The following is a 13,749-nucleotide window of genomic DNA, read 5'->3' as shown; positions in this document are numbered from 1 at the left end:
TTCCTTCTTATGCCCTCACTCCTTTGCTTCTTTTTTGGATTTCCTGGCTACCTATTATTCTCTTGGAAAGGAGAAAGAATTGATGTTGGAAGAACAGTGTTCAGGCCCAGGTTTTGACTATACTATTGTAGGGGCAGCTTAAACTTCCCAGCACCCCTGGAAGCTCCCTGTGTCTCTAGGTAATAGCTAATCTGCATTGGTGGAGGGAGTTTCCACACCAGAAGTCTCCTACTTGGGTAAAACCACCAGTATCACAGGTTTCTAGATTTAGGGCTGGAAGGGACTTCAGAGGGCAACCTATCTCAACCTTTTCACTTCAAAATTGAGGCCCAGAGAGGTTAGGTGACTGGATCACCTGGGTCACACAGGTAGTTAAATAACAGACCCAAGATTCAGACCTAGGAATTTGAATTGTCCACTTTCTAGTGGCTAGCACAGTTCCTTAGCTATTGGAGATGCTTAACAGATGTTTCTGGGAATGAATGTGCTCCTCTGCAAAGTGGGGAATAGAGGGGCTAGACTAAGGGAATTCTAAGCTCCCCTTTCCAGAGCATAAACTATAGAGTTTATGTTGTTTTCCAGTCATGTCTGACTCTTCCTGACCCCATTTGGGATTTTCTGGCCAGACACCCTGGAGTGGTTTGCCATTTCCTTCTCTAGCTCATTTTATAGACAAGGAAACTGAGGCCCAGGGTCACACAGCTAGTAAGTGTCTGAGATTGGATTTGAACTCAGGTTTTCCCGACTGCAGACCTGGCCCTCTATCCACTGCACCACCTAGCTGTCTAAAACCTATGCCTAGAAGGATATTAATTGAACAAAATTATGTCACGACCCAAAGACAGAGCCCCCTTTTTCCTCTAGATATCCTCTGACAGAGCTGAAGATGGAGGTCCTACTGGGATAGTCTGTGGGTCAACAAATGGGCACTAAATCCTTACTCTGCTAGAGGCACTGACATGCCAGGGGCCTCTCTGATGTTGTGCAGGAGGCTACGGAAGGGCACAGCTTTAAGATTCTTAGCATTTGGAAGTCAGGAGGAATGAGCAGGTTTCTCAGCAGCTGGCTCCACCCGGGGAGCCTGGGTCCTCACCATATGGAGATGCCCATCACCAATGACTGACTTCAGCCTGCAAGAGCACCTTGTGCCTGGATGAAAAGCACCAAAGAAGTGGCAGGAGGCCCTGTCCAAATTAAGCAGTGACTTGTCTCTACCCTGTGCCACTCTGTCCGGCTCTTGGCTAGCCAGTGGCCTCAAACACACAAGGCATCACAGAGCTAGGGCTCAAGAGACCTGAGACCATCTAGTCCAAAGTCCCCATTTTTGGGGAGGGGGAGAATCTAGAAATATCTATTCCTGTCCCAAAGCACTTCTCAGGGCTGGGGAGTGGGAGGGCCGTGGAAGGGGAGAAGGAGCCAAGCACTGATGCCTGACAGCCTGAGGGGAACGCTCCCTCCACTAGCCTTGTCTCTAGGTATGGGGGATTGGTGTTGACTACTTTAGTCTGTCTTGTTCTGAATTGTCACCTCAATACCCCACTCCCTTCCCCAAACCCACCTAAAGCCACCTCCAGGAATACCCTCTTCCATGCTCTGTGTCTGTCTTATGCTTAGGAACAAGAGGGAATATTGAGTGGCTAGGCACACCCAACCCATCTCCCACAACCCCCTTCTTTGCTGCTCTCCTAGAAAAAAAAATTGAAGTTCAGCAGTTTTGAGGTCAAAGGGAAGAGACCCTGGAACCCAAGTGGCCTCAGTCCCCATTCCCTCCTGTCATTATAACACTGTGGGATTTGGATTGGTGGGGTTCCCTCCAGACGAAGGGGATGTATAAAATTCCAGTGCTTTTGGAAACCTCATTCCCTTTTTCTGGAAGCTGGGTCCAGGGGAGCCAGTAGCCACAGGATCTGTTCCAAACAAGTGGAAAACCTGTTCCACTTAGAGGGTGATAAGAAAGTTAGCTGGGGAAAGACTGCAACATTATCAAGTTGGGGAGGGAGGCAGAAAACAAAGGAAGGTGGGAAATGAGGCACTGTCCCTTTAAACATCCCGGGAATTAGAGGCTGTAACAAATACTGGACTAAGGCAGGGGAGGTGATGTGCCCAGGGTCCCATAGGTAGAAAGTGTGATGATTCCGTGCCCCTTCCAGCAATGCAGATGGACCTTCTCACCGAAACACAGCTCCCTATCCTGGGTTACTCCTGGCCATCTGTGTCTTCCCTTTGACCTTCCTCCAGGGAGACCTACTATGTGTCAGGGATCTTCCTCTTCCCAGCAATGCAGGCAGACCCTCCTCCATCCACATCTCTTGACCATCTGTACCTTCCCTTCAGTCCTCCACAGCGGAAACATACTGTGTTTCAGGAGCTTTCCTCTAGAATGCTTGACATTATGTGGGATATAAATGGTGCCCACTGGCTGTCAGACGGTTACCTCTCAATCCCATAAAAGGATAAAGAGGTAGGCATGCCTTATTTACAATTTTACATGCCTTATTCACTCAGCTTTCCTGGACATCTAATCCATAGCCGTAAAATAAATGTATATAGCTAGCTTTAATAGAATACTTTAAGGTTTGCAAAACACTTTACCTATATTACTGTATTTCATTTGACTCTCACAACAACTCTCCGAGGTAAATGCTATCATTATTCCCATTTTACAGATGAGAAAACTGAGATTGAGAGAAGCAAAGTATTAGAAGCAGAATTTAAACTCCAGTCTTCTGGATTCCAAGTCCAACATTCCTCAACTTAAAAGCCCTTATCCATCTCACAGGGTTGCTGGGAGCAAAAGTATTTGAAAAGCTTAAATCACTAGAAAAGTGGGAGCAATCATTACTCTTGTTACTTGCAAGTGATGTCTGTTTGCTCAAGTGAGTGAAAAGAACAGAAAATTAAAGATAAAAGGACATGAGTGACCCTCCAATTTCCATGACCTCCCCTGATGCAGATAACAACTCATGTGTCCCTACCCTGTGACCATCACTGGAGGTCTTCAAGCATCAGGATGGACATGTTGGGGGGAAATTGTAGAAGGGATTGTAATTCATAACTGTGTTAGACCAGACGGGTGCTGGGGCCCCTTCTACCCCTGAGAATCGATAATTCTCCATCGATCAGGACTTAGAGACAGAAGGCACCTTAAGCAGATCATTTAATGCAATCCCCTCATCTTACAGATGAGCAAACTGAGGATGGAAGACACTTTACATTTCAAAAATGAAAGCAAGATGCAGAGGAAGATGGATTTGGGATCAGGAGTGCCTGGGACATAATAGGTGTGTAATAAATGTTTGATGCCTTACTTCACAGCTGTATGACCTTGGGCAAAGCACCTAGCTCACCCCTGACCTATCCTCTCTCTGGGCTGTTTATCGACTGACTGACTCTCTGAGCCCCAGCTTCCTAATCGTCATAGAACCTATAAGTTTGCATCTCATAGGGTTGCTAGCTGTGTGACCCTGGGCAAGTCTCTTCACCCTGCCTGCCTCAGTTTCCTCATCTGTAAAATGAGCTGGAGAAGGAAATGGCCAACCACTCCAAAATCTTTGCCAAAAACAAACAAAAAAAACTCTAAAGTGGGGTTAAGAAGAGCTGCACACAGCCGAACTGCAAGAGGATTGTTGCTAGGATCAAACGAGATGATGTGCCTAAGGCATTTTGCACACATACATCTTCGGCTATTCATTAGGGAAATCATTTTCTTTGTGTGTGTGGGTGTGAGTGGTGGTAGCGATGGGTCTGAATAGCCCCTAGGTCAGTGGACCTCCTTCTGTTAAGTGAGAGGGTCAGGCTGGAGCTCTCCCAGGTCCCATCCAGTTCTGAATCCTGTGATTGATGCCCCCTCTGGGTCTCAGTTTCCCGATTTGTAACTTGAGAGGGGGTGGACTAAATGACCCTAAGGTCTTTAGTTAGCTCTCTGATGACACCTTCAGTCTTGTTTCCTGCTCCCTAAGAAAGCTTGGTCTCCTGGGGCCTCAGTTTCCCCAGGTGTAAAATGACGAAGCGGGACTCCTAAGGTCACTTCTCAGCTTCACAGTGTCCTAAGACCTTCTCCGCTCTGACTCTCCCTGCTCGCCAGGGGCTGTCACGTGGTAGAGCTCCCTCCCGCCCCCCAACCTCGTGCGCGCGGCCGCCCGGTTCCCTACAGTTGACAGCGCTCGCCCCCGCCTCCCGCCCCCGCGCGAGCGGAGCCAATCGGCGGCGCACTGCGCCGTGCGTCACTCGCCTCGGGCCAATGGGCGGCGGCCACGACGGTTATACGGGCGGGCGGGCGCGGCCGGCCCGGCAGTCGGAGCGGCGGCGGTGACGGGGCAGGGGCCGCTTCGGGGCCGGGGCCGCGCGAGGGCGTCCGTCCCTGAGGCTCCGCCAGTCCGCACTCACTGTCCCAGGCGCGCAACGTCCGCAGGTATGGTGGTGGTGGCCCAGACCCCGGCCCCGGCCCCGGCCGCGCCCCAAGTGCTGCTCCTGTCGTCCGGAAAGCCCCCCGGGCCCGGGGCCGCCCCCGCGCCCGGCCGCGCCCTGCCCCTCGTGCTGCCCCCGAGCCCGGAGGCGACGAGCGGGGCCCCCGGCCCAGGCCCCAGCCCCGGCTCCGGCTGCGGCCAGAGCCCCGCCCGCAAGCGGCAGCGCCTCACGCACCTGAGCCCGGAGGAGAAGGCGCTGCGCAGGTGAGCCCGGGACCCGTGCCTGCGTGGCGCCCGGCACGGGGGGGGAGGGGGAGGAGGGAAGGGAGGAAGGCGTCCCCCCCCCCCACAGCCGGGCCACGTCCTCATCTCCGGGGCCGGACCAGTTAGCTGCCCACTTGGTGGGTGCCAGCCCCCAAAGCGCCTTAGAAAGCGCTTCCTGCCCGGCGTCCGTCTAGGCTAGTGCCGCCCCTCCCGGGAAGCCCTCTCTGATTCGAGATCTAGACTCTAGAGCATATGAAAGGTGGTATCTAAGTGACCCGCACTTTTGGGGTGCTCCACCAACGAGAGTTATCATTTTCGTTATCGTCATCATTAGTGGCAAGAACGCCCCGGGCTGGGCGTCGAGGAAGGCTTGGGCTCCTAGCCTGGGCAGCAGCCCCTCGGGAAGCCGGCTGGGCAAAGCTCAGAGACCTCCGAGCCTCAGTTTACCTCTCAGTCAAACGACAAACATTCACTAAGGGCCTAGTAGAGAAGGTGCTAGGGCGCTGGAGGCGTAAGGCGCCCGGAAAAAAATGTTGGTGGAAATCCCTTTAAAATGAGGGTAGGAGAGGGGCTGTTACATCTAAGAAGGTGGGGTTTTTTCCATGCCAAGCTCACAGGATTTCCAAAGAACCTGGGTAAGAGACCCGACGGTTGAAGCAAAGACTACAGGCTGTGGAAGGAGGGGAAGGCTTTGGGGAGTATGCCCACGCCCTCCACAGCCCATCCCTGAGGCCTTGTGGAACTGAATCATCTGAGTCATTAGAAGCGCCGGTTTACCCGGGAATTAGATTTAGCCAAATACAGCCCCTGACCTCTAGACATCTTCACATCCGGGAATAGTGCCTGCTGCTCATTCCCACACTTGGGTTGGAGAGGGGGCAGAGGGCTATAATGATCCTTTTGTACCAGCCAGTAACATCTGACACGTGAATAATTGCAAGGTTTTTGTAACCTAAGCCACTTTTCCTAATTCCCCTCACTCCCATCCAAATGTACAATAAAACACTACCTTCCGCCCCTCTCAATTCTCTTTTCGTCTCTAATTTGCACATATATGCATTTTACCATGGTTCTAATTAATTTGTGACATCATTTCATGCTTCCGAATTTCTGTTTAATTCACTTAAGCATTGCCACATTGACACAGTTCACATTCCTGGGATGCAATAATTTTATTGTGTTAATAGGCTGTTAGTTTGCTTAGCAATGCCCCAGTTGTTGGGCTGTTTCTAATTTTTCCCTTGTATAAATAAGTGAATTATGAGTGTTCTGGTTACTGTGTCTCACAGCAGGGGGATAATGAAATCCTGAACCAGGAAGCCATTTTTTTTCTGATGCAAGAAATAGTCCATGTGTGTCTAGCATGGGCCCTGAATGATGCAACATAGGAGAAACTTAGTTGAAGGCACACAGAAATGGTGCTTTGGATAGGTTGATGAGCACAGGGATGGACGCTGAGGAATTTACTTGAATTTAGTTGGAACTGTAGCGCTTTTTTAAACTTCCAGGAGCCGACTGTGAAATCATCTTTGAGTGGTAAACAGTTGCCAAGTGTGCTCCTGCAGCTCTGGTTCCACACATGCCACAGGATGTCCTTCTGGGGATCCACTCTAAAGAGGGACTGCCAGGCAGCCACACTCTGTGACTACAATAAGGGCAAAAAGCAGGAGATGTTTTTCTAAGAAGAAGCAGAAGTGATATTTGGGAACCTGGTAGGATAACTTTGCTGCTCAGAGCCATGAGAGTGGAATGAGCTGTGGGTGTTAAAGACACATTTTTCCATTCCCAGGAAATTGAAAAACAGAGTAGCCGCACAAACAGCTCGAGACAGGAAGAAAGCCCGAATGAGCGAACTGGAGCAGCAAGTTGTGGACTTGGAAGAAGAGGTGAGAGGCTGGACACAGCAGTGAGGCCCGCCGTCACTCTGGCCTTCTGTGGACAGCCCCCCCCTCCAGCACAGACACAGTGTTGCCACTTCCTGAGTCAGTCCCCTAGAAACACATTGAATTTAGTTGGTCAGACTGTTTGACAGGTGCTGTGAACCTGCAGGGGACGTGAGTATGATGCCGATGACTGAAGATACTTTAGCTGGATATGAGTAAATGTTCAACTGAACCTCTGCCCTTTTCCTAAAATTGTTAAAGAGCTTGCCAGCCCAGGCTTGGTCCACCCAAACATTCCACTGGGCAAACCAAATCTCACCAGTAGGAGCTCACCATCCTCTCTGGGTGAAGGAGGCAGCTGAGACTTAGGGGTGGGGACAGTCCCTGTGGGTGACTGACGTGACACATGCTTCTCCTTTGAGTCACGGACAGGCCCTGAAGTGAAACACCTGGTTGTGAGCGCTGTGGAGTACAGTGGCCTCCAGGGCCAAGTCTGCTTGGACCTTGGCGGGCTGACCCAAGCAGGAGGCCTTGGTGTGAGAAGCACTCTGGCCAATGTTTCACTTCTCCATCTCTGGTGGCAGTCGGCCTTCAGGTGACGGCAAAGACCCATCTGGAATGTGTACCTACCTCCTAAACTCTAAGAATCGATTGTCTTCTTGTTCTGCGTTTATCCATGCCTGCTTTCCCTAAGGTTGCACATGACGAAGTTCAGGGCCTCTGTTTTCTTTGCTATGTGACTGTGCCATATGAGGCAGCCCCTCCAAAAGCCAGGCCCTAAGTGTGTCACTTACGACGGTCAGCACCTAGAATTAGATTGAAGATCCTTTAGGCTTGGAATTTTTATCTCAGTAGCACCTATTTGGAGCCTTACGCTGTCGATCAGTGGCTACCGAAGGCTTTTAGGAAGAATAGGCTTTAAAAATATTCTTGCACAAGTTACGCAGAATTTTAATTATTTGGGCATTGATTTACCCCAAAGCCCAAGAATTAAGAAAAGGTCCCTAGGAGCCCAAGTATATCAATTTCTCTGGGATGGAGTTCCAGGTGCTTTGGCAGTCTCTAATCAGATAGTTATTTCTCTTCCAGAATCAAAAACTTTTGATTGAAAATCAGCTTTTGCGTGAGAGAACCCATGGACTTGTGATTGAAAATCAAGAGTTAAGACAGCGCTTGGGGATGGATGCCCTAATAACCGAGGAGGAAACAGAGTCCAAGGTAACAAGGGTCTGGGCGTAATAGAACGGGCTCTGAGGTGCAGTCTGGTGGGGCAAGTTTAAATTCAGGGCCTCAAGGAAGCGCCTGCTGCCACTGTCCTGGCGCTGTAAGTTAGTTACCCCCTCGGCCACAAGAAGAGAGCCCTTCTCTCAGCCGAGTCAGCTTGTCTAAACCATCCCTGACCACCAGCTTCCTGCCTGCTACAGGGGAAGGACCACTTCTCTCATGATTCCAGATGTCAGTCGTTGTTCTGTGGCTCCTTCCAGGTGAATGATGTCCGGTCGGTGGCCGGGTCTGCTGAGTCCGCAGCGCTCAGACTACGTGCACCTCTGCAGCAGGTGCAGGCCCAGCTGTCACCCTTCCCGAACACGTCCCTGTGGATTCTGACGGTGTTGACTCTTCAGACTCTGAGGTAAGGATTTGTCCCTCAGAATCTCCTCATAATTTATACAGCCATAGAAGCCGTTCCATTAACAGTGTTGTCTCTTGCAGTCTGATATCTTGTTGGGCATTCTGGACAACCTGGACCCAGACGTGTTCTTCAAGTATGTTAGCACAGAGTACTGCCTGGAGGAGGAGCTCAAAGAGGTGGGTGCCCAAGAGCCCGACTCCCTACCAGCCTCCCCGTCTCCTTTGGTGGGGCCCCCATCAGCCAAGCTGGAAGCCATTAATGAACTGATTCGGTTTGACCACGTGTACACCAAGCCGCTCATCTTGGGGATTCCCTCGGAAGCAGATGCTCAAGGCAGCGTGGTGGTGAAAATTGAGGAAGCCTCCCTCTGCTCCCCACCCGAGCCGCTCCCCGTGTCTGTGAAAGAAGAACTCATCGAGGACGGCTTCATCCCAGAGCTTGGTCTCGAGAACCTGCTCTCCTCCAAGTCTTCTCCCTGCCTGCTGGATGCTTGTAGCGACTCTGGCTACGAGGGTTCTCCTTCCCCTTTCAGTGCGATGTCCTCCCCCCTTGGCACAGGCCACCCTTGGGAGGACACTTTTGCCAATGAACTCTTTCCTCAGTTGATCAGTGTCTAAAATAGTATTGTTCACTTGTCCAGATCATCGTAGCACACCCACAGTTTGAAGGCAGTGCATGGCCTCAGCGGTGGTGAAGGCGGCCACTGCCTAGGATAATTGATTTCTGGAGCATTATGGTCCACTGGCCAGGCTTTGCTAGAGCGTCTCAAGTATTGTCCTTAGCCAGCACTTGGCAGCCGGAAGTGAGGTTGGACTCACCTTGTCTTTTTGATATCCTGCCACCTGAGTAAGATAGGAAGTTAAGGTCCAATTCCTTAGCTTTTTTCTTCCCTTCCTGTTTTGCTACATGTTGACTCTTCATTTAGTAAAGTCCTTTAGTTTGCTTGTATAAGCAGAGAAATTAGCTGTTGGAAGGGTTTGCTTTTCCATGTGTACAGTCGGATAATGTGAACATTAGAAGAAATCTCTTGTGAAGTTATAGAAATTTACTGTGTAAATGCATCATGATATGAACTCTTTCATGTGAGCTTGGCTTTGGGGAGGTGCTTTCTCCATTTTATTTAAAACTACCCTTGCAATTAAAAAGTGCAATGCCACTCTCTGTCTGATACTTCCCTAGCAGTCTGGGTTTCAGTCCCAACTATTCTTCATGTTTTCACAGTCTGACACTTGAGGAAAACTGTGCCCTTGGTAAGGATTCTTTGTCTTCTGGACCCACAACTCACTCGTATAGAAAACTGTCGGGAAGGAATTCCCCCTAGCTAGGTCACTGAGGGGTTAAGGAGCTTGCTTAAAGTCTGTCCACTATATAAGGTGACAAGCTCCTTAACCCTGACTCTCTCCTAATGCCCTGGCTGCCTCTTTAAAGGAAAAAAAAAATCCCTTTTTAGTTAATACCTGTTAGGGCAAGAGTGAGGCAAAGACACTTGAGGTGTTCACATTTCGATAGCGGGAGATGCCATTCAAACAATTACATACACACATACACAAAGTATGGGCAGGATAAATAAGGGTGGGGTGAAATTTGGAAAACCCTTTTACAAAAGGTAAGATTTGAGCTGAGTTTTGAAGGAAGACAGGACCCAGAGACAAGGGATGGGGAGAACAGTAACTGAAAGGAAGGGCCACAGATTCAGGAGCTGGGAATGTCGTGTTTCTGAATCTGAGTACACTGAGGGGTGATAAAGTGTCAGCGCTCACATCTGATCATAGAGGTGATTCTGTGGAGAGCAGCCACTGGGGTTCAAGTTTGGGTCAGGGCATAGTCTCTTAGCAAGATCACTTTGGCCGCTGAGTGGAGGAGGGATGGACCAGCACGGACCATGATCTATGAGGAGGCAATGTTAGCCTAGGCGTAAAGTGATGAGGGGCCTGAACCAACAGTCATTAAGAGCTTAACTATGTGCCAGGCACTATGCTAAGGGTAGCAACTGTGTGAGTGGACAGATAGGGACATAGAAGAAAAGTGTGCAGGTAGAAAGGCCAGGACTTGGTAATATATTGGCTATGTCGATTATGACATCATAGCTGTGGGCCTGGTGTGACTAAGGATGGTAGCCTCAACAGTAAGAGGGAATCTGGGTACAGGGGAGGAGAGTCTTGGGGAAAGATCTATTGAGCATATAATTGACTTCCAAGATGGCCAATAGGCAAAGTGAATCTAGAGGTCTGGAGAGAGAGGTTAGGGCTAAATAAAGAGAATCATCTGCTTAAAGCTAATTGAAGCCTTGGGCACTGACAAGACCACCAAGCATCATAGTATAGAGAAGGGGGCCAAACAGATCCTTGAGGGATGTCCCAGGATGGCTGATTATTTAAGTCTACTTTTCACTCGGCTACACGATCAACAACATGAGAAGGCAGGATCTTTAGTGGTGTACACAGAGCACCGGTCAGGTGCAGAGCTAGCTAGCATCAAATCCTTGCCTAGACCTGGAGCTGTGTGACCTCTGGGCAAGTCACATCAGTGTTCTTGCACCTCAGGGGTTCCCTCATCTGCAAATCTATGGTCTAGAAATGAGTCAACAGGACTGTAAGGAAAGTGAATTATTGGTCCAAATGTGCCTTGAGTAAGTATTTAAAACAGCTTGCAAAGGAAGGGGTAAATACAGCTATTCAATAAACTGCATTTTTCTTTTCCAAGAAATCAAATTTTAAGGTTATAAGTTCTATTCTTGGGCAGCTAGGTGGCACAAGGGACAGAGTGCCGGGTCCGGACTTAGGAAAATTCATCTTCCGGAGTACAAGTCTAGCCTCAGACATTAGCTGTGTGACCCTGGCCAAGTTACTTCACCCTGTTTACCTCAGTTTCCTCATCTGTAAAAGAACAATGAGCTGGAGAAGGAAATAGCCAACCACTCCAGTAATCTTTGCCAAGAAAACTCCAAAAGGGGTCACAAAGAGTCACAAACAACTGAAAAATGACTAGACAACAACAAAAAAGGTTACATTCATACTTTGTAACCCTAGAGAACCTTTGACCAAAAGGAAAATAACCACCTTTAACATAGTCTGCCTCGTGGGCACTTTTATTTTTAAGAGTACAAACATCAGGGGCAGCTAGGTGGCACCAATGGGATACAGCACTGGACCTGGAATCAGGAGGACCTGAGTTCAAATCCGGCCTCAGACACTTGACATTTATTAGCTGTGTGACCCTGGGCAAGTCACTTAACCTCATTGCCTAGCAAAAAACAAAAAGAACAAAGAGTACAAACATCAACAAGGAACTAAAATTAAGGTAGTTTCATGGTAAAAGAAGTGGCCATTTCCACCTGAGGCCCAGGGAATGGTTGCCCCAAATTCAGTTGCATCTGAAATTCCAGAATTTAAAATTCCATTGCTGTTGCCAAAACATAGGAGAGGTTGAGGCTGCCCAGGGCTTAGAAGCCTTATCCCTTTTGTCTTTGAATTTCCCACAATGACAAAAATGGGATAATTATTGGTTTTCCGATGTTTGTTTGAAATCTTGAACCCTGAGTTCCAGGGTTGTGTTGGCAACATCCCCTTCAGGGAAAAAAAAATCGAGTTATTATGAAGACAGTGCAATTTTGAGCCAAAATTCAAAGAGAAACGATACCGCCACGGGACAAATATACACTTTCGAAACTGCAGCTGTGAAGCAGGGCCCATGTGCCTCATAACACAAGAATAACTCCAGAGACACCATCTCACTCTTTCATGAACCACACCAGGAGTTTTGTTTCCTACACAGGTGTGTGAGAACCAATATTTTACTAAGAACCTGCTAAAGGTTTAAGCATTAGCACACCTGGTTTTTTCCGAAATAGAAATACCCAACATTCAAATTGCACATTACAACCAATTTACAACATGGTGTTAATAAATGCTTATTATACTAATTAACAGAGAGGGAGGGACCACTGAAGGCTTTTTCTTCCCCTTAAGAGGGGCTTCCTAATGATTTTTTTATTGGGTGGGGGAGAGAGTAAAGGTTGACTGGTGAGTAGGAAGACTGATCACAGCCTTCAGTATTTTGGGGGGGGGGCTAGGCAATGGGGTTAAGTGACTTGCCCAGGGTCACATAGCTAGTAAGTGTTCCATGTCTGAGGCCAGATTTGAACTCAGGTCCTCCAGAATCCAGGGCTGGTGCTCTATTCACTGCACCACCTAGCTGCCCCACCGCCTTACAGTATTTCAAAGGAGGATCAGACTTGCACCAGATTTCAGAAGTAGGAGCGACGGGATAGGTAGGAGGGTCAAAGAGGTTTCCCAGCAATAGTGCTACCTGAAAATGGGGTGGGTGTTTGACCAGGGAAGGCTGACCCAGCTGGTACACTGCAGAGGGAACTGGGCTTCAGGTTAGACTAGAGGGGCTTCTTAGGTCCATTCCAACTACAATAGCATTTCCATAGTGCTTTAAGCTTTGTATTTTAACACATATGAACTCTTTTGATCCTCACAGCCCTGAGAGGGTGGTGCTATCATTACCCCCATTTTACAGATGAGGAAACCAAGGTAGGCAGAGATGAAGAGACTTGCCCAAGGTCACACAGCTAGGATGTGTTTGAGGCTGGATTTGGACTCAGGTCTTCCTGACTCCAAGCCCAACTCTCTACTCCAACACCTAGCTACCCCTAATAATGACAAAAATGAAGTGTCTGCCCTCAACCAACATGCCTTCTACTGGGAAATAACATAATTTCACTAAGGAGACTAGGAAAGAGGATAAGGTGGCAGCCAAGTTGAGCCTGGGAAGAAGCTAAGGATTCTGGGAGGCAGAGATGAGGAGGGACATACAAAGGCCTCAGAGAGCCAGGGGATGACTAGTTCTGGGACAACTCTGCCTAGAACATGGGATGAAAGGAAGTAACAGGGAAGATTAGTCTGGGGCTGGGCAGAAGGCTGTGGGCTTATTCTGTGATCTTGGGCCACGCTATTGGACCTTTCCGGGCCTCTGCTTCATCTGAGGAATGACGGATTTAGGGGGCCAGCAGTTTTCTATTTTGACAGGACGCATATTCCATCATCCAAAGTTAGAATTATCTGTCACTTCTACAAAGTCCTCCTGAGAAGGCTGACCACACTGCCGCCTAGTGCCCTTAAAAAACCCTGCACCACCTGGCCTCCTGATAACCTTGGGTGTGTGAAGCTTTTTTTAAAAACTTGATTATTTCAATGTAATTGATTTCTCTTGTAATTCTACATATTTTACTTTGTTCATGTACAAACCTGCTTCTGAGAAAGGGTCCATTCAGGCTGACTACCCAACGGTATTCAGGACACAAAAAAATGACTGAGCATCTCCCTGAATTGAGTTAAGATCAAGGGCCGCTTTCCTTTTTCCTTGGCCATCCACCACTTGCATATTACAAACCTCATCTCACTGGATTCTGTAACAACCCTGAGGTTGTTTTACAGTCCTTTTACATATGAGGCAACTGAGGCAGAGAAGCTCAGTGCCCAGGGTCACAGAGCTAGGAAGTGAGGCTGGGTTTGAAAAGAGCCAGCCACCCCTGGTGAATCACGTCCAAAGGCCAGTCCCA

At 48.8% G+C, this 13,749-nt stretch overlaps 1 protein-coding gene across 1 annotated transcript; it reads left to right on the top strand.

The window, feature by feature from the left end:
* Positions 1-4,287: 4,287 nt before the first annotated feature.
* Positions 4,288-9,339, top strand: XBP1 (X-box binding protein 1). The gene is given in 6 exon segments (XM_020996568.2): positions 4,288-4,670; positions 6,460-6,556; positions 7,643-7,771; positions 8,038-8,097; positions 8,100-8,183; positions 8,264-9,339. Coding segments are annotated over 6 exon segments (1,164 nt in total). The 5' UTR covers positions 4,288-4,413; the 3' UTR covers positions 8,801-9,339.
* Positions 9,340-13,749: the final 4,410 nt, after the last annotated feature.

The sequence above is a fragment of the Phascolarctos cinereus genome, unplaced genomic scaffold (assembly GCF_003287225.1).
Source record: "Phascolarctos cinereus isolate Bilbo 61053 unplaced genomic scaffold, phaCin_HiC Scaffold_4;HRSCAF=312, whole genome shotgun sequence".
In the NCBI taxonomy this organism is placed as follows: Eukaryota; Metazoa; Chordata; class Mammalia; order Diprotodontia; family Phascolarctidae; genus Phascolarctos; species Phascolarctos cinereus.
The sequence above is the reverse complement of the archived record's forward strand: the minus strand, read 5'-3'. Positions and strand labels throughout refer to the sequence as shown.